This window comes from Pseudoliparis swirei, chromosome 9 (assembly GCF_029220125.1).
Source record: "Pseudoliparis swirei isolate HS2019 ecotype Mariana Trench chromosome 9, NWPU_hadal_v1, whole genome shotgun sequence".
In the NCBI taxonomy this organism is placed as follows: Eukaryota; Metazoa; Chordata; class Actinopteri; order Perciformes; family Liparidae; genus Pseudoliparis; species Pseudoliparis swirei.
Window position 1 is genome coordinate 21,110,481 of NC_079396.1, and position 19,669 is coordinate 21,130,149.

The 19,669-nt window shown below is 42.5% G+C and overlaps 2 protein-coding genes across 2 annotated transcripts in view; one reads left to right on the forward strand and one right to left on the reverse strand.

The window, feature by feature from the left end:
• Positions 1–7,948, reverse strand: part of camta1a (calmodulin binding transcription activator 1a) — a 299,603-nt gene extending 291,655 nt beyond the window's left edge. The window contains exons 1-2 of the mRNA XM_056422729.1: positions 7,924–7,948; positions 3,932–4,033 (exon numbers count right to left, since the gene is read on the reverse strand). Of these exons, the coding sequence (XP_056278704.1) occupies positions 3,932–4,033; positions 7,924–7,948 (127 nt within the window). The remainder of the gene's footprint in view (positions 1–3,931; positions 4,034–7,923) is intronic.
• A 1,876-nt stretch (positions 7,949–9,824) lies between these two features.
• dnajc11a (DnaJ (Hsp40) homolog, subfamily C, member 11a) lies at positions 9,825–19,306 on the forward strand. Its single transcript, XM_056422737.1, has 16 exons — positions 9,825–9,896; positions 10,713–10,842; positions 10,946–11,019; positions 11,561–11,662; positions 11,773–11,901; positions 12,048–12,170; positions 12,573–12,646; positions 12,733–12,922; positions 13,024–13,109; positions 13,877–13,993; positions 14,395–14,550; positions 14,675–14,744; positions 14,988–15,045; positions 15,981–16,123; positions 16,327–16,456; positions 17,484–19,306. The coding sequence occupies exons 1-16, from the start codon at positions 9,825–9,827 to the stop codon at positions 17,507–17,509; spliced, it is 1,680 nt and encodes a 559-aa protein (XP_056278712.1). The 3' UTR covers positions 17,510–19,306.
• The last annotated feature ends 363 nt before the right edge of the window (positions 19,307–19,669 follow it).

A 19,669-nucleotide genomic window follows, 5' to 3' on the forward strand; every position in this document is an offset into this window, starting at 1 on the left:
AAAGAGCCGTGGAACCGTATTTCTTTGGAGCTATACCGTTAACGGGAGGGAGGTGAATCACAGAGGAACAAGCGGTCCTGTGGATAAACATGTGGCTCTCATCTCTGTCCAGTAAGAAGTGCTGCGAAAGTGAATTAGGCCTATGGAAATGTCTGTTATCATTCGGTTAGATGACAGGTTAGATGCCCAAAATACCCCAAAGAGTTTAGCTCCAAAATGAGCCCAGTCAGCCAAAAAAAGCTGAGCTCAGTCATATTTCAACCGAGTTAAGAAATGTAAAGATATCAGAAACACACAAAGCATTCCCCTCCATCTGCTGCACATCATTTAACAAGTTATTCATGGTTGCGAACGATCCTGTATTTAGATAGATTAAAATATGTCGTAAAAAATGGGAAGAGTAAAGCATCAAAACCGAACCCACTTTAACATCTTGAAGTAATTGCCTGTTTTGCACATTTCCCCAAAATGGGGACTTTAATTTAACTGAAGGGAACTCAAGTTTATTTGCCAACGTCGAGTCCTTCTAAAGATCAAATAAGCCATGTTGTTCCACCCTCGTCTGTTACCCCTCCCCCTACAACTAACGATGGTGTTTCAAGAGCTTGCTTTTGAAGAAGCAACAGATATTTTGATCACCTAAAACCTGCATTGCATTTACAGAATAACACTCATACAGTTATGCAGTCACGTTGAGAGGGACAGAAACAGTATAACAACACTTATTATATCAATCATTGTACAGGACTTGCATCACTGGCAGGGGATTTGACAAAAACAGTTTCTAAAGCATGCAGCCGGTAAAATGCATGGACATGGCAAGAGATATGAGTCCCTAAATTCATGCAATCCACATCGTAAGTGTGTGGGATGTGACGTGCATTAAGTATTAACCAGATCTATAGGACGCCATTTCTCAAACCGCTCAATGGACCAAAGGCAAAGGTGCAGTGGCAGGTGAACGTGGAGAAAAGCAGTTACGAGACGACGACGACGGCGGCGGAATGAACAAAAGGAGAAAGGAAAACGTGACAGAAAAAAATGAATGTGGTCAGATGTGAAGCGGAGATGAACTGAGACGGCCATGGTGGAGTGGGTCAGCTGATGACAAGCTGTCAATTAAAAGCGATCAATCGGGTTGTGAGGCGTGAACAAAGGAGGAAAGGTAAGAGAGAGAGAGGTAGGGGGAAGGGAGAGGGGGGTGTTACCTGCAGGAGGCTATTGCGATGGCATTTACAGTAATGGGATATTACCCCTGGAGCCTTCAGATTAAGACACGCTTTTTTTCCCCGTGATTCAGCTAAGCCTCAAAAATGTGCCACTAATCATTTGCAAGCCAAACGTCATGACTCCGAGGCTCATTTTGAAAATGTTAAAACAAACGTTAATCATTAGGAAAATGATTAACCATTAATGTGTAATTAACTTTTAGTTTTAAAACACATGGAAAACTTTATTTTTTCTTCATCAACAAAATAAAGAAACGATTGCCCTTTTGCACCGGGATGTGTTGATGTATTGTATTCCACTTTGCCAAACTTACAGTTTACATTTCTAGTTTCTATTTTAAGAGGTTTGAAATGTCAGGAGACATTGCAAAAACAATATGTACAGAGTTTGAATTTCTATACAACATCCGTTTGACACTGAATCTGCCGGGAAAGGCCGGTGCTACTTGTGTAGAGAGCTCAATATTAGACCAAAGTCTGTCGCCTACTGCGGAGATGAGCTTTACTACACCTCTGGACAATTTAGGTGGAGTCATATTTCCCTGGCAGTAATAACAGTGATTGAACCACAGCCCAGGAGCAAGTCTCCCAACAACCTGATGGCTCTTGATGGGAACATGGAAAGGAGTGTGAGGACTTTAACCGGCCATGTGTCAGTGTCGGACTGGGAAACCAATTATCTGTATCGCTTGCCCTGTAGCCTGTTCGATAACGCTCGTATACAAACAGGGAGACCGCGAACTGCCCACAACCAAAGTCTTCTTGAACTATAGCGTCGCTGAGTTACAACAACACGACAACAAAGAGATCACACGCACACGACATCTGTTTTCAAAAGACACAAAAGGTGTCATTCTCCTCCCGATTGTCAAAAATGAGCCAGAAACAGATTTGAATGACACCAAATCTAGCTAGACACCATTTCTCAAGCTTTCTTTGAAATGTATTTTTTATATATTCCCACACAATATGCAACATGTGCAGGGCGGCAGAATTAATTGTTTCCAATTACATCATTTAAATCCTCTAAGTGGCTGCACCCCGGGTGCACGATGGCTCCGTGAGGTTATAACAGCACGGTGTAATAAAGCAAAATAAGGGAAGACTGTCAAAAAGTCAAACGGCTGAGAGAAGAAGAAGAAGAAGAAAAAGAGCCTCGGCCTATTACTGGAAGTTCAACAAACATGCACACACGGTTAACTGCCTGCAACAAACTGAAAATGACTCTTTATGTGTTCTCAGCCCTCACCGTGCTCACCCATCCATAAAAATCCCATCTCAAGGAGAGCAGAGGTGAGGTCTCTCTCTCTCTCACTCTGCCTCCCTCTCACTCTTGTTCTCTTTTGCTCTCTCTCTCCCTCCGTGGACACAAACAAAGCCCTTCTTTCTGTATCATAACTACTCCCACAATTACTCAGGCGATTACTCAGATCAATGGTTTACCTGGCGGTTTCAGCCGCTATATTCTCCTACCGAGTGTCCTGGTGAGGCGGAAAGAAAAACCCTCAGGCTGCACGCATTAAACAGGGTGTCTGACATGGGTACAGAAGACTGTAACACCACGAAATAACACGAGAGGAAAATAGCAAGAGTGGTAAGAAAAAAGACACGTATTGTCAGTCACTGCTGTCACACATGAGGGGGTAACTCAAAAAGTCTTATCAACAATGACCCTGCTTCATAGATCCCCCGCCTTTAAACCTCTCCCCAAATATCCTTTTAAAGAATACCAAAAAGGATGTGGTGCAGAAGAGCTCTCCCAGTGACAGATCTCGAGTGAGGAGTCTAACAAGGGGGTTTGTGGGTGATTTCAGACTCTCTATTTAGAAATGACAATACACGAGCCCACTTAATTACCCAGTCTGGAGTCTGGATCTAGTCTTCCAGCAGCGAAGAGACTGGTGTATTCATTAACAATGATGGGCTTCCTTTCTGCTGGGAAACGATCTGCTTCACAGAGGACAGCTTTCTCCAACGGGTAAAGACACAGGCTCAAATGTTCTAAAGAGGATTGAAGGGGAAATCATCCGCAAATAAATACAAGACTTTGGCCTATATTTGACAGATTTTCTTTTGGGGTGATGACAGAAAATAGCACATGTACACGGACTTGTAAGTGCACTGAAGCAATTCCCACAGAAGCTGGTTTTTAAGTCAGGAAAAACCTCAGCTGTGACGCCGGGGTTTGTCTTTTTGTTCTTTGCCCCTAGTCTACACTTCTCATAGAGCACTGGAAAAAAAGAGGCAATCCATTTGCAGAAAGCAAGTATCATAGGATACAGCATTGCATACGCGTTTTTTTTTGGTCATGCACAATTCAATTTTTCATGGTTCGATTAAATGCAGGTTTAAGAAAAGCAGAGAAAGGGCAAGTACAGGAGCCATAATTGATGGCTCAACGTGTAAGCTTTCTCTCTGAGGGTCTGCTCGGGTCCTGATCCCCTGGCCTCAACCTGAAACAATCACTCTTAGTTAACGACAACACTTCAGCTATTGACAGCGTGATCCCGTAAAGCAGACACTTCAATCAACAGAGCAGCCGGAGGAGGTGTTGTGTGTTTGGAGGAGGAGAATAAAAGAAGGAGGGAGCATGGGGGGCGGATGAAATCAAGAAGTAAATAAATGAATCGATGAATGAATAATAGATTGGCCAGCTAGTGGCCTCTTGGAGCAGCGATGCAGTATTAATAACTGACTCTTACTGTTCGTCTCTGTGTCATCACTGATACTCTTAGGTGGACCATGGCCAGCATAACACACTGCTGATCTGTACATTCGATCCGGATTACGAACTTTCTTCAGTCCTTCAGGAGGCAAAGAGAAAAGTAGAGAAAATGGAGGAAAAGAAGCATTCTCCCAGCTGAGCAAACTCCCCATGCAAGCAATATCAACACAGGCTAGACAGGATATTGAAACACATTTTTTAAAACACTCAAGTTGCTGTTAGGCAAAATATGACACATTAATAATATTCAGAGAGTCATAATAACAATATTGATGATTGATCACAGTGAATTAGTCTAGTGATGTATAAAACAGTGAAGTTCTCCATAGTGTAAGTACTTTTGTATCTTTACATGAAAAATGTGACGGGTCACTAGCTCCGGCCTGCTTTGATACGGGTCAATATCACTGCCTATTGTATCAGTAGTAAACGGGATGAATCAATACGATCCATCAGCGGAGGCAACCACGGAGCGGACCGTGGTCCCATCCATCCTCACCTCAATGATTCAATTAAAAGGCTGGAGGGGAAGAAGAAAAGAAGAAGAAAAGAAAAGAAAAAAACGTATAGCGCCTGATTCGACACAAAACTGCGAGAGCGAGGCGTCCGACATCACGAGGCGCTAGAATTCGTCCTTCTTTACAACAACAACGACAAAAAGCGGCAGAGAAATATTTATACCATTGCTGCACAAGCACTTTTTGTGAGTTTAATGGCTGACTGCGTGCTTACTTGATGTTTTGCTGCTGCTTCACCCTGAACTTTGAGTTAAATGATAACATCAGGGAACTGTTTTAACTGCACCCGCTTGAAAATAAAGAGGGGAAATATTAATTTACAGCAGCAGGCCTCATTCGCAATTTTGGAACGATTGTCGCTGTCGTCACGAAAGTTTCAACTGCATTACTTGAATATTTACTTCCTTAATTTAACACACAGTTGTATGTGTCGGTTGACGATCCAATCAGCGGCCTTGCTTTTATCTCGCTTTAAATTCATATGGATATGCCAGACAGTTGTGCCGGGTTTACAAAAAAAAGCAACTGTCAAGATCAAGACGCAGACTTCAGAGGAGCCTCAAGACTTCACTTTAAAACATTGTTTTCTTTTCATGAGGAATCCCGACACCGAAACAGTGTTCGTGCCGCCGCTTGCGTTTTGTTTGATTTTTCAAATGTCTGATGTTTATGATGATCTCCTCTGGTAGATTTCACGAAGCCATTTGGCTGTAGTTTTATCCCGAGCGGTCTCGCTGTAAGACGTATCGAGCTTGACTTCCCAGTGCCCTCCAGGCCTTGTACTTAAAGTTACGGACCCACAGTGCTTTTTAAGAGTGTGAAGAGGGGTTGGGGAAAAATGCCCTCAAGGACCCTGACAATCAGTTTAGGCTGGAGAGGAATACCCCAGGATGTAAACATTACATTAGTGATTGAGACTGGGTCGCGGCCCCTGGGTTTTAACACACGATGTAGCCCTCAGTTGTTATGGGCCATCATAGGAGCTGCCAAACAAGCAGGAGAGATCAACACTGGCTGCAGAGCACAAGGACACAAGGTTAAGGAAACACTGCTCAGCTCTCTCAGTGCAGGCTTCCCCGACATCCAGGGACGTGTCATATAAAAAAAATAAGAAAAACGAGATAGTGATGCACATTTGACGCGCATGTCCTGCATTAACGAACGTGCCAATTAACCGGAGGAAGGAATTTTGAGATTCAGCGTGACAGCAGGATGTGAAAGCTTTAATGGCCGGTTTGTTTTTTGCGTGAGAGACGACGTCGTATTTATGTGAAGGTATGAAGCACTTTCTCTCTCTCTCTCTCCCTCCATCTATGCTCCTCCTCCTCCTCCTTTTTCCACTGACCGGCCTCACGGGAACACTGAAAATAACCTAACCTGCTCAGCAATGGGACTTTCAAGTCAGGGTTTTCAGTGAGAGCTCCCGGTGTTGGAGAGGCATCGAGATTAACAACTGGAGCCCATTTTTTAAGTTGGGCAATGTAGATGAATACATTAGGACTACACGCCTCAGTGAAGTCATTTCTATCATAACCAGATGTCTTTATTTTTTTGTCATAAGCACAGACAGATCCTTCATATAGTAAGTGGGCTTTTGTAGCTCAATAGCACCCCCTGGTGGGGCTCTGGTTGGTGGTTGGCACACTGACATCCAAACAACTGAGTCTTTTATCGTCTCCCCTCATATGGACAGCGGCAATTTGTTTACTCTCATTTTAAACATTCAAGTAATTCTACATCAAAAAGAATGTGCGTTTGAGGTTACTGACAGCAAACTCTGAGGGAGGTCTTTTCCATGGTTGAAGCCTGCAGCAGTGTGTTGTGAACAGCTCAGAAACAGCTGCACCTAATGCCTCATTTGGTTTTTTTTCTTCTTCTTCATCATCCTCTTCTTCTCGTATTCAAATTGTTTAAGTCTTGGATGAGTCTGTTGTTCCACCCAAAGGTGCGGCACAAATCAATGAATATAAACGAATACCGTGAGTAAGACCCTTCTGTATTAGTGACCTATATATATGCATGTCTAATTCTACAAATCAAAACACTAGAGTTAAAGTGAAAGAGTTCAAAGTTGTACACAACTAAAACCATTACAAAGGGAATAACACCAACATTGGATTAAACATGCACACAAGCTCAAGTCAATGTTTATGAAATCCTACAAATGACATGTTTAAGTTGCTTTATGTTGTCATCATCTATAAGAATGGTGAGCACGTCACTCATTCCAAGCTGGTTTTAGCAGTAGAAAGCTCAGACTTAGTCATATAAAACATATAGTACATATTATCTATATTATCAAATGAGTTGCTTAAATTACTCACCCAAAAAGTCCATGGGCATCTCTGAATGAGAACAGATCTCGTCTGCATATGTTTTGCAATAATAATCAAAAAATAGCCCACTTGGGAGAAAATAAGTAAGTCTATTGCATTTAATTTTAAGTTAGTGAGCCGTGAGAAATCAGCTGAGGGGGAGAAAAGTCATCGCGTCGTCCGATGTGTAATAAGCAGGCTGCTGGAAACCCTACTCTCCATCCTCCCTGTTTCCTCTCGTGTGATGGCATTTCATTTCAAGTGCGATCGGGGCATTGCAAGCGAAGCGGGCATTGAAACGTTGTGATAGCCTACCCGTTGTCTCAAACACGAATATAGGCCAAGTAGTAGGCTATAATTGGCATTTGAAGAAGAAGAAGAAGAAGAAGAAGAAGAAGAAGAAGAAGAAAAAATGGAAAAACATAACATCCGCTCATTTAAAAAAAAAAAAAGAGAAAAAAGCAAAGCATCACTTCTTACTCGGAAATGCTCGCGCTCCGATGGGGAGGAGAAACTGAACAACCGTCTCCGAGACGGGGAAAGAACATATATATTTAAATATAAGAAACAAGACTAATGCATTTTAAAACAGATGTTTGAATCATCATCACAATGCCTCGCAAATAGCGGCTGCAGAGAGAAAGAGAGAGAAAGAGAAAGAGAGAGAGAGAGAGCCGCGTTGACAGATAAACTTACACAACCGAGCCGCTTTTTTTGTTGAAGCCGGGTAATAAGGGAAGAAGTTAGTCGATGCCAATGACATGTTGTCATTAACTTAGCCGTGTTGTTAACTACTTGCACCGCTCGTCGTTTGACGCGAACCCCGCGGAGAAATAAACCGCGACCGCGTTACTTCGTCCACGCGGACTGTTTGTCCCCATGGCGAGCTTTAAATGTGAGCTATACGATGGGAATAGTAGCGGGGCTAGAATGCAAGCTAATATTAGCCCGCTAGGTGATGTCTCCACGTTTCAGCTGCCCTATTCGGAGGGAAATAGCGGAGCCGTTTTCCACCCAAAAATCGCCCCGCTTGTCCTCACGCGCGTCTCATCTCCGGCGCAGAGTTGTGCCCGTTCCTAAAAAAAAAATCACGCGGCGGTCATACTAGTAAATTAATCCCATTATATTTCTCTTACCTTCCGGCTTGTTTTCGGCAGCCATTTCCCCTTCACGCGCAACATCCTCCTCCTCCTCACGACCGTGGGTACCACGCGCGTGCACGGCGAGGACAGCACGAGGAGGGACCGGAGGAGCAGGCGGCGAGTCGGTCCGACTGAGGCGAACTTACTATTGGCTGTGAGGCGGTGACTGACAGAGAGGCTCCGGGATGAAAAAAACACATCTCCCCTCACCTTGACACCGCCAGTCGTGTTTTTTTATTTTTTTATTTATTTATTTTTACAGAGAATGTAAAACAGCTCGGAGGCGCTGCGTGTCTGGTGTGACGTGTTTGTTCGAGAGAAAAAAAGCTGGTGACGCATTATTGTATTAAAAATATAAAGATGAATGCTCGGTGGGGGAGGCTTCGTGTGGTGTCCCTAATTTAGACTAATTAGAAGGGGGATGCTAAATGTTTGACTTTGAGCCCACTAAAGTTGCTTTACACAGGATAAACAACATGTCTTCCCCCGAGTGACACAACCTCGGTTGGTGCGTTGATATTAAGCTAAATTATTGTTTAATGGCCTTCATTAGGTTTTGTTTATTATTAACATATCTTCAGAGATAAGTCTGATCTCAAATGGTAATTGAGGTTTAGACCTGATAAGAGGAAAAACAAATGTGTCATTTTTAGATATCCATCCATAACAGCGTTAATTCCTAATTGTAAGGTGACTTTAAACTGTCTTTAATCCACTATGTAGACTGCCAATTGTGGGCGGAAGGGAGTCCTGGCAACATATAGTCTATTAAAAACAAACCATAAAACACTGCACACATATAAAACAGTAGTGATAGCACGCATAGTCTATCAATCAAGTGTCGGGACGCCAGTTGATTTTAAAGTATTTTGACTAGTTTGTTCACTTTAGACCTGGCAAACTGATCTCAGAACTACCACCAGGAGCTGCTGGGGTCCATCAAAACATTGCTGTTAATGTGATGCACAGATCGGAAGACCGGTGCTAACACACTTAATTTAATTCATACTGTCACTATTTGGTGTCAAGGTTGCATCGCTGTGTCGCATTTGGACCATCATAGGCTTTGACGACAACGTGGCTACGTTAAATGACTACACTTGCGATCTCATTACACATCATTGTGCTTAATAGACAGTGCGTGTGGCACTTGCGTCAACACCAGCTCTTAAGGACAGCCTTCGTCCTACATTAGGGATAGCCTTCATCCCACATTAAAAGGATGGTGGCCGCCAGTGCTGAAATGCAATGTATAGTTGGAGGTGTGGGGGTGCTGAAAGGACAGCTCCTCCGCTGCCTGCTGCTCGTGCGCCTTATACAGTCGACGGTTTTCTTGTTATTGCAAAGAGAGTAATAATGAACTAATGAAAGAGCTAATGCAGTGAAGCAATTTTCTCAGCCTTTGCCTGAATTGTTCCTCAGTGGATAGGATGCAGATATTAACCTTTTAGAGTAAGGCATATGTAGCTATCTGCAATATTAATTGGATTGAATTGAAATGTAACACTATATTTAAATGAGTGCTTTTCAAAATTCAAAAACAAGGTGAACTAGCTACACTGTCATTAAAAAAATATTATAATAATAGTAATAATAAATGTAAATTAATTGAAGATGAAAAACTCTTTGACTGTAGGTTATGACAACTCCACTCTACTTTTTTTTTACTGTGGAGACCGAACATTTAGAATATGCCAGCGACGAACAACTGTACGTTTTTTAAAACTTCGAAATGAAAAGCGTCGTGCGTGTGAGCACGTATGAGCACGCCCGAGAAGCTGTAAACATAGTCGCTGTCTCTGTCGTTCATCCCCGCCACCAGGGGGCGACCGAGAGCGCGCAGAAGCCCTTCGAGCCGCGTAAAGGACGCGAAGAAGAGATGACCGGTTGTAAACATGGCGTCTTCCTTGGATGATGATGAGATCCTTAATGATGATTATTATTCCCTGCTTAATGTCCGACGAGAGGTACAATGCGCAGTTATTATCCGAGTAGATGTTTGTGCAGGTGCAAGTGGCAGTCATTCCATGAAGGTCGTGCGGTTGATATTTAGCGGTTACCCGTCCAATCACATGTAACGGGAGCTAGGTAGCTAGCTTGTGACCCTGGGCATTGATTTCTGTGCTGTGACTGCTCGGCTGCAAACTCGGACAGGAACAGGTTGCGGGGTCACGACTTTAAAAAAAAAAGCAGCTGTCAGTTGACGAAGTGAGATAGTTAATCGCGTGTTAGTATTGTAATATAGGTTATACTGGCAGCCAACTGGCGTGGGTTCAGTTTAATGGTGATCTACTGGACTGCATAGTGCTAACTCAGTTAGCTAACGCTATAACTGTACTTAACGGCTTCATGGTGTGACATCTCCAGGTGATCAGCTGACAGATCGCAGGTGTTCTCCGATGCCTGCGGGATCGGACTTTCGGTCTATATGGCCGTGTTTGTGGAGCAGAGAACATTATGTTCTCATGCAGGTGGCTTTTTCCCCCCAACACACAAATAACTTGTCTCAGGGACATGCCGTTCCAGAGCGACTCCATATGCCACAATATAAACGTTCATATATATTAACAATAGCGTATATTGCACGTGTATACATACTCTAGTTCTCAACATTATTACCTGATTTTAAGCATCAGGTTTCTGATCGTACTGTTTGAAGATCAAAGAGGTGTGGGAGAATCAGTAGATATAAGTTGGGAGTTTGTAAAAACGTCCTGCTGTTGATTGAATTCCCCCGCATGTTTTCTCTCGCATATTCTCACCATTTCAATGCTTTGCTTCAGGCAACACAGGAAGAGCTGAAGGTGGCATACAGGCGATTGTGCATGCTGTATCACCCGGACAAACACCGGGACCCTGAACTGAAGCGTCAAGCGGAGCAGCTTTTTAACCTTGTACATGAAGCCTATCAAGGTAAGTAAGCCATTTATTATGTGAGCTAGACGGCTACACATGACGCTAATGATGACTTCTATGTGTTATTAATGTTATTTGGTTGGTACCTACGTCTTTCTAGTGCTTCGGGAGCCGCAGTCACGCGCTATCTATGATATATATGGCAAGAGGGGACTCGATGTAGATGGATGGGAGGTAAGTTTGTGAGTGAGTGATTCTAGGGGCTAATAATTTTTTTTAAACAGCCACAACATGCAGTCAGATACAATAGGCAGTGTTTGTATTGACACCCCATGAAGCCCAATATACAATAACCTATGAGGTGTTACACAGACAGGAGGGTTGTTGCCTTATTTTGGAAAGTGCAGCTGTAGTGTGCCAATGGAAACATTTAGAGCATCTGAAAAAATGAAGTGTATCATCTTGTTATCAATATAGGTCATCATTTAGGGTCTTGACTTGAGAATAATAAGACAAAGTTCATCTTTAAGAATCAACCATACTATAGATACTTGTAATATTTGTGCCTTTGCAACCTCGTGGCATGAAGCCTGCATTCTTACCACAAGACCGCCCTGTCCTCCGTGACGTTAACCTGTGTGAAATAGTTCCGGTTTTCCTTCTCCTTTGCTCTGCTTGCCAGTACAACATGTATTGCACTGTAGCTCTATCTGCTGCCTGTGAATCCGCCAAACCACTGGTTGCTTTGCTCCCGAGTCACATCTTTGTACTTTAGGTGGTGGAGAGAAAAAGATCCCCTGCAGAGATTCGGGAAGAGTATGAGCGTCTTCAGAAAGAGCGAGAGGAGAGAAGGCTTCAGCAAAGGACCAACCCAAAGGTAGGCCCAGGGGATGTAACAAGGTGACTGAAAGAGTCATTAGGCATCGTGTGCATATTATCTATATCGTTAATTAACACGGTATTCTTTCCCGAACGTGTTATTTGCAGGGTACTATTAGTGTGGGTGTTGATGCCACGGACCTCTTTGACCAGTATGAGGAGGACTATGAGGATATGGCTGGAGGAGGAGTCCCACATGTGGAAATCAACAAGATGCACATATCACAATCCATAGAGGTAATGGGTTGCTCCAGCTTCTACATTAGGTTTTAAGTGGCATTCTTACGATGTATTTTGGACTGAACAAGCTGGAGTCACAATTCAATTTGCCATAGTTTTAGCTCATTCTCATCCAAGGACTTGTTGTTTCATGTATTCTGCAGGCTCCTCTTAGCACCAAAGACACTGCTATTTTGTCTGGCTCTTTGTCCACCCACAATGGAAACGGAGGTGGTACAATCAACTTGGCCTTCAGGAGAGTCACCTCAGCCAATGGGTGGGGAGAGGTATGCTGCATTCTCACTGGGCACCACACACACACACACAAAAACATACATTTTGTGATGTACACTTCCAATAAATCACATTAAAAAACGTCGAAACGAGTTGACACACACATACATACAGACACACACACACACCCATGAAGCAGTTACTAAAATTATGATGACATATTTGTAACACTGTCTGGTACTTTGAGTCATTAAAAATAATATTCAAGGATTCACGGTGTGGAATTATTCACTTCTCGACGGAGAACAATCGAAGAAAAACATCCTGAGAAATAAAACTCACCTCGACAAATAAAAAGCACAAAATGTGGGTCCAGTGCGGTCTGCCTTCGAGGTACAACATGCGGTGGCTTTTTAAGATGTGACTGAATATCTGTTGTGGGTTTGTGCACACAGTTAGAGGTCGGCGCTGGAGACACCCAAGGACCCCTCTTAGGACTGAAGATTTTCCGGACCTTGACGTCTCGATGGTATGCGTTGAAATGCGAGACGACTCAACTTTTACTTCCACGCGAACAATCCAGTGATTTCTTATTGATTTCATTTTGTGCCTCAGCTTCGTCACCGCTCAGTGCGGCCTGCAGTTTTCGTCCCGAGGTGTGCGTCCTGGGGTTACCACCATGCTGGCCCGCCACCTAGACAAGAACACCATGGGGTATCTACAGTGGCGCTGGGGCATCCAGTCCTCGATGAACACCAGCATCGTCCGGGACACCAAGAGCAGCCATTTCACCTTCGCAATGCAGGTGAGCAGCCAGCAGTTGTATTTAACTTAAATGTTAAAGACACCGTAAACAGTTCCTTGTCGATGATTGTGCCAAAATGTTTCACTTTTTTGTCTCTGCAGCTGGGCATTCCTCACACTTTTGTGATGATGAGCTACCAGTACAAGTTCCAGGATGATGACCAGACGAAGATTAAGGGATCAATAAAGTATGTTGTCAAAGCGCAACATGTATTATTTGTAGAATGCTCTCGTACATCCATATTGAGAACACTGTTGTTGGTCATAATTACATTTTTCTTTCTGTGTCAATCTATTTTGTCTATTACATTTCTAACCATATATATACAGGACTGTCTCAGAAAATTAGAATATTGTGATAAAGTTCTTTATTTTCTGTAATGCAATTAAAAAAACAAAAATGTCATGCATTCTGGATTCATTACAAATCAACTGAAATATTGCAAGCCTTTTATTCTTTTAATATTGCTGATTATGGCTTACAGCTTAAGAAAACTCTAAAATCCTATCATAAAATTTTAATATTTCCTCAGACCAAGTAAAAAAAAAAGATTTATAACAGCTGAGTGTTTGTCAAGGCTCAGGAAACCCTTGCAGGTGTTTCGAGTTAATTAGACAATTCAAGTGATTTGTTTAATACCCTACTAGTATACTTTTTCATGATATTCTAATATTTAAAGATAGGATATTTGAGTTTTCTTAAGCTGTAAGCCATAATCAGCAATAACACAGAATAAAAGGCTTGCAATATTTCAGTTGATTTGTAATGAATCCAGAATGCATGACATTTTTGTTTTTTTAATTGCATTACAGAAAATAAAGAACTTCATCACAATATTCTAATTTTCTGAGACAGTCCTGTATATATATATATATATTTGTAATCTGTAGTTTTTGTGCAATAACTGACAGCCCAAATTCCAGTAAAGAGAAAGTGACTGTCTTTATGTTCCAGATCAGGTTTCTTTGGGACTGTGGTGGAGTACGGAGCTGAGAGGAAGATCAGTCGACACAGTGTCCTGGGGGCCACCGTCAGCGTGGGAGTGCCCCAGGGTGTCTCCCTCAAGATCAAGTGAGCGCACCTTTTTTTTGCTCCCGTTTCCAGTTTGATGCGTGTTTCCGAAGGTTCTCTTCGCAGTGCTGTTGCCATGGCGCCCATATGATTCGCAACGCGAACGTCATGCCGGCGAGTCCAATGAATTTCCGACATGTCGTCTTCGTGCTGGGGGCTGCAGCTTTTTTATTTGAGGGAGTAAACAAAGGACCCACTACGATGCTAGTGGGTCCTGGTATATGAGTTATAAGATAAGTTAATATAATCCTTCATTAGTTCCGCTGCGGGGACATTTGCAAAAAGCTTGAGCATGTTGAGCACGACTCTTGGTTATTTTTTGACAACATTTTCCAACATCTTAGGAACAATCCGTACACAATTCTCACTTTCCTGTCTAACCTGGAGAACTCTATCTGCAGACTAAACCGAGCCAGCCAGACGTTTTTCTTCCCTATTCACCTGACTGACCAACTCCTGCCAAGTGCTGTATTTTATGCCACAGTTGGACCGCTGGTTTTCTACCTCGCCATCCAGCAGCTCATTATTCGGCCCTACATGCGGGCCCAGAAGGAAGAGTAAGAACCCTTCACTTAAAGTTCTTTCATGCAAGAAGTGTTATTGGAAATGGCACCACGTGTATTGTCACCGCCAGATTTTATGAGCTCATTTCCTTCCCCCATTTATCTTGCAACTCACCAGAGACTTGGACAAACAGCGGGAAGGCTCAGCCTCAAATATAGCCAGGAAGAAGCAGGAGGCGGAGAGCGCTGTGAGTATTCCACTGGCTCACGTGTGACCGTGCTACCACATTGTGGTTCACCGTCAGATAAGAGATGCGGGTCTCGTCCCCGAAATATTAGTTACCAGTTCAGATGAATGGGCTGAGATGGGATTAGATGGGGTGCAACGTTTTACTGAGAAGCATTAGTGTAATCCACATGATTTGAAATCTCTTTTTTTGTGTCTGTCTCCTTCCTTCCTTTCCTCCGCCTGCCTCTTTTCCTCTCTAAAGGTCTTACTCATGCAGGAGTCTGTGCGCAGGATTATTGAAACGGAGGAGTCTAAAATGGGTAAGATCTGTAATACGGATGAGCTCATCCCACGACTGATGATTTGAAGCAAGTTATGAAACTATTTGATTTTCTTACATTTAAAAAAAATATATATATATATATATAATGGACTTTAGGTGAAATAATTCAATGCCTGGTTGAATCGTCTGAAATGCACTTCCCATTTTCATTATGTGCAATAATGTCACTGCTGGTTCATTTTCTGATCTTTAGTGATCTTCTCGGGCAGTTCACTGAAATCTAAGAGGCCTCTGCGCCTGGAAACGGCGAGACGAGAGCGCGGGCCTTTCCATTGTAGTATGAGGAGACTTTCTGATGGCAGCTGATGGTATCTAGTTTGATTTTGTGGAGAGCTTTTTTTTATTTGGGATACAATGGCAAAAAAATTGACTTTGCTACTGCTTTAGTGATGAGTTATAATTGGCTTTTTTTGTTTGCCTTTGTTAAGTACACTAACATAAAAGCCCTTCGCAGTAATTTACACCTTGGTAAGTGATAATTGGCGTGTGACACCTGTCACTGTAGAGGTTGCTTTAATTTTAGTATCATCAGAGGTCCCCTAGACTTTGCACTAAAGTAATGTTAATAGCAGGGTGGCTGTGTGTGTCCATGTGTAATGACGGACACACACACACACACACACACACACTGTATTCTTCAATGGACTGCTTTCTATGAAATTGTTATGGTATTGTTTATGCAGCCTGCAATTACAATTAATTGGGCTGTCTTTTTTTTATATACTTGCCACACACAAAAAATGACATTAATTCTGGAATTAAATATGTGTTTCCTCATGTCTGTAAATATGCGTGACTGAAATGATTATTATTCCGTGAAAGGTGACGAACCTTTTTGAACACGTTGAAATGCCACATTTACGCACCCCCACTTGACTCTCGCTATCTTTTGATGCCTCTTCATCAACCCAGGCCTCATCATCCTCAACGCCTGGTACGGCAAGTTTGTGACCGACAACAGTAGAAAACACGAGAGGGCAAAGGTCATCGACGTGACTGTGCCACTGCAGTGTCTGGTGAAGGACTCTAAACTCATCCTCACCGAGGCCACAAAGGTAAGAATGTGTCCACACCGGTTACTCTCAAGGTTTACACATGTAATGTTACTGTATTCATTGATGCACATATGTAGAACATCTAAATATAAAGTACACCTACTGGTTATCACTACTGCAGTGTTACAAACTGATGTCCTAGATTAAAGAGCATTTGAGTCCGCTGCTGCCACAGCCGCATTAACCTTGTGTTGGATTCCCAGTCGGGAATCCCTGGTTTCTATGACCCCTGTGTGGGGGAGGAGAAGAGCCTGAAGGTGCTGTATCAGTTCCGCGGAGTCATGCATCAAGTCCTGTCGGGAGACGCCGAGCCACTCAGGATACCGAAGCAATGTAAGTCCCATGTAGAACACCGCACAGCGACTCCCCCTGTATCGGGATTGTGTCACAGTCCCGCCCCCATTAAGCCGAGACGACGCGGGCCAAAACATTTCGTCTATTCACGTTTGCAGATTTTTTTTTCCAACAGCTGTTGCCTAGAAAAGCACATCTGTTTAGTTGTGCTAAAATGGAGCGTTTCATAGCGGCTGAATGCAGGAATGTTCAGACCGAACAGTAACGCTTGTAAGCAGGTTCTAGAAAGCCTTCATACGAGCCTGATGTGTATCATTTAAAGTTAGTCTCAGAAAATGTGTACAAATATATAAAATCCTATTCCCCGGTAGTGACTTTATGACACGTATCTTTAAAGGCTGTTTTGTTCAAATTACATTGTCTTATTATTTTACACTTTAGTTCTCATCTGTAGCCTCATTTGTATACTTTTTGTTGTTGTTATGGCTGTTGGCGGTATTTTCTTTAAAATATCCCCAAATTCCTTCAGTAGAAATCTTCGACTTTAATATGTCAAGGAAAATGAGACAAGGATTTTGATCACAGCTCCTTCTCATGTTAATATTTCTGTTCCGCAAGATACGTGGCACACCTTTAATAACACAATGCCTCCTTTGCATATGTCAACACAAATGTCAGAACTTGTAATCTCCGAAATAAATAATTGCCTCAATGTAAATAAACAACCGGGGCAGTGTTCCCTGATGATGTCAATTAGTTAAAAGAGCAGAATCCTTCTGAAATGTGTGAATTTGAAGGATAATGTGGAAGTTGAATCATCAGCCTATTCCCGCGGGGGGCCTCCGCCTCGTGTAATATTTAGCTTCTTCAGTGCCGGTTTTCTGATTTGGGAGATCGTCTTGAACCGTTTCAGATCTCCCTGACAGCGCCGTAGATGTGTGACGCGCGTGATGCAACCGCTCTGCGCATATTGTATCTGCGCTCAGAGAGTTTCCGGAAAACCCACTGAGCCAATCTGCCGGCAGCGTTATTTCTGACTCAATTGTAACTGTTTCCGCCCGTACAGCTCACAGGCTCGACGCAGACACATAGGAGCGCCCCTCCCCCTCCCCGCGCTGACCAAAACAAAGACTCATCTCTCGGCTGGTGGACAGAAGATGGATGAACCTGTTTTAGATACGACACGGATGGAAGTCCTTGTTACTCAGAAAATCTTGCATTTACCTTTTTTTTTTTTTTTTTGGTCTTTATATTCATTTGAATATGCAGCGTGGAGTGGAAGCATCACAGACTGGATTGGTCATAACTCGAGGGCCACGGACGGGGTTTTGCGGCCCGCTTCGAATTCTAACGAGACACCAAAATCGATGGCCGCCATCTTATGTGGCGGGTCTTTTAGCCTCCTTGGTATCCATTTGTTTTTGGTCTATGGCTTGTACTTTAGGTTTGAGGTCTATGTAATGTATGGTACACAAACTGCAGTGCCGACATGATTGAATACATGAATGCACCTTTTTGTTTATTTGCCATATTATTAAAATCAGTCTCTCTCATGTTTGCGCAACCATTTTTGGTCCCTTTTTTTTCGGATAGATAAACTATTTTGGATTATTTGGCTTTTAATTGAAGCAGTGCTGAAACGTGGTGCATGTGAAGGACAATGAGAACGTGGAAGGGGAAACGCTGCAGCTTCTTTTAACCCTTGTGTCGCCTTCGGGTCAATATGACCCGATTCAATGTTTAACCCTCCTGTTACCTTTATATTTACTAACAAATTTTACCCTTGAGGTCAATATGACCCCAGCTATTAAAATCTCCAGAAAATTATTAGAATTAATATTGTTTTCCAAGTTTAAGTGTGAGGTACTTTATGTTTGTTTGTTGACTCCCGAAAGAACACCGACATTAAACATTGAATCGGGTCAAATTGACCCGAAGGCGACAGGAGGGTTAAGTCGTTGAGCGCGTGGTGATGATATAGAGTTGAGATAGAGTCACCGTGTCCGTTGCACTGCGGGTCTTCTACCCCGGGACTCCGTCCTTGATCTGGGTGAAATGTTAATTAATCTTACCTCCTTTCACTTGTTTGTGTGCCATAAATGGAAAGAGGAGGATTAACTGAAACCATGAAAAGACCAACGCTTGCTTAAATCCCTGTGAAAAGGTGCAAGCCTTTCAGGAATAATAATGAGTGAGCCGAAGTACTCACCGAATGCTTCCTGAAACACAAAACAACTTCTCGACGATGACGATTCTCTTGAAAGGAAATTGAGTTTGTCAAGTTCTTCATCAGGCCCATGTATTTTTGTATCTGTATTTTCTCTAACATAAATGAAGGATGTGGTTTGACCAGAAGACCAGAAATGAAAGGTTGTCAAGGCTAGAGATATTAGTCGCAGTGATGAAGAGTGTACGTGATGACAGGAGATGAAAGACTCATCAAGAAATCCCTTTGGGTTTTTTTCAAATAAGATTTTTCTTTAGGATTTGGTTTTAAATTTCCACCCGTCTGTTTTGTTTCTTGTCCGTTGTATTTTGAAGATGGGTAAATCCCACAGGCTGAATCCATTGCATGTGAAATAGAGTAATTGTTTATAGATTAGTTAAACACACTTTACTGTACTGCAGCATTTCAAAAAACAAGATAGCCGACACGATATTAATGCAGAGCAGTGTGTTGATTTTAAAAAGTCAAAACTGACTAATACAGCTTGTTGATTAAAGACACACATCGCCCTGAACACACAACGCAGGCGTGACACAAACGGTAAATTCCAGAGAGAACGTTATGATAATCATCTCTCTACCTTGAGCTTAAGACATTATCTTTCTGATCTATCGTATTTGAGTTTCCCATGTTAATAAATTATGCTCTTTGTGTCATCATTACACTTTTATGTTCAGTTTTCCATGAAGTCAGAATTATTGTACTTATCTGGGCCCTATTATTCAATGATAATGAACACACTACACTGGTGATACCGCATGACAACAATAAATATGATCAGCAGCTGTTATTCAAGAAAATGTAAATCACTATTTGACCCGCTTTCAGATGCTGATATCTTACCGAATTAATGCATAGACAGCATTTTAAATAGGGACGTAATCCATACTTACAATCTGCCTGAACAGGAGGAATGTGTCACGGGAAGCAGAAGTGCTATAACTCCAACTAATATGAACAACAGGCTCTTTAGATGCAACCGTCCTTGCAGTGTGTGTGTTATTAGAGTCTAACGTACCCCGATC

What these genes read in the sequence shown, in the direction of transcription:
- dnajc11a (XM_056422737.1), top strand. Translation starts at nt 9,825, where the DNA reads ATGGCGTCTTCCTTGGATGATGATGAGATCCTTAATGATGATTATTAT. An exon ending in AGCAAAGGACCAACCCAAAG is followed by an intron (nt 11,663 to 11,772) that starts GTAGGCCCAGGG and finishes TGTTATTTGCAG; the next exon opens with GGTACTATTAGTGTGGGTGT. An exon ending in ATGCGGGCCCAGAAGGAAGA is followed by an intron (nt 14,551 to 14,674) that starts GTAAGAACCCTT and finishes GCAACTCACCAG; the next exon opens with AGACTTGGACAAACAGCGGG.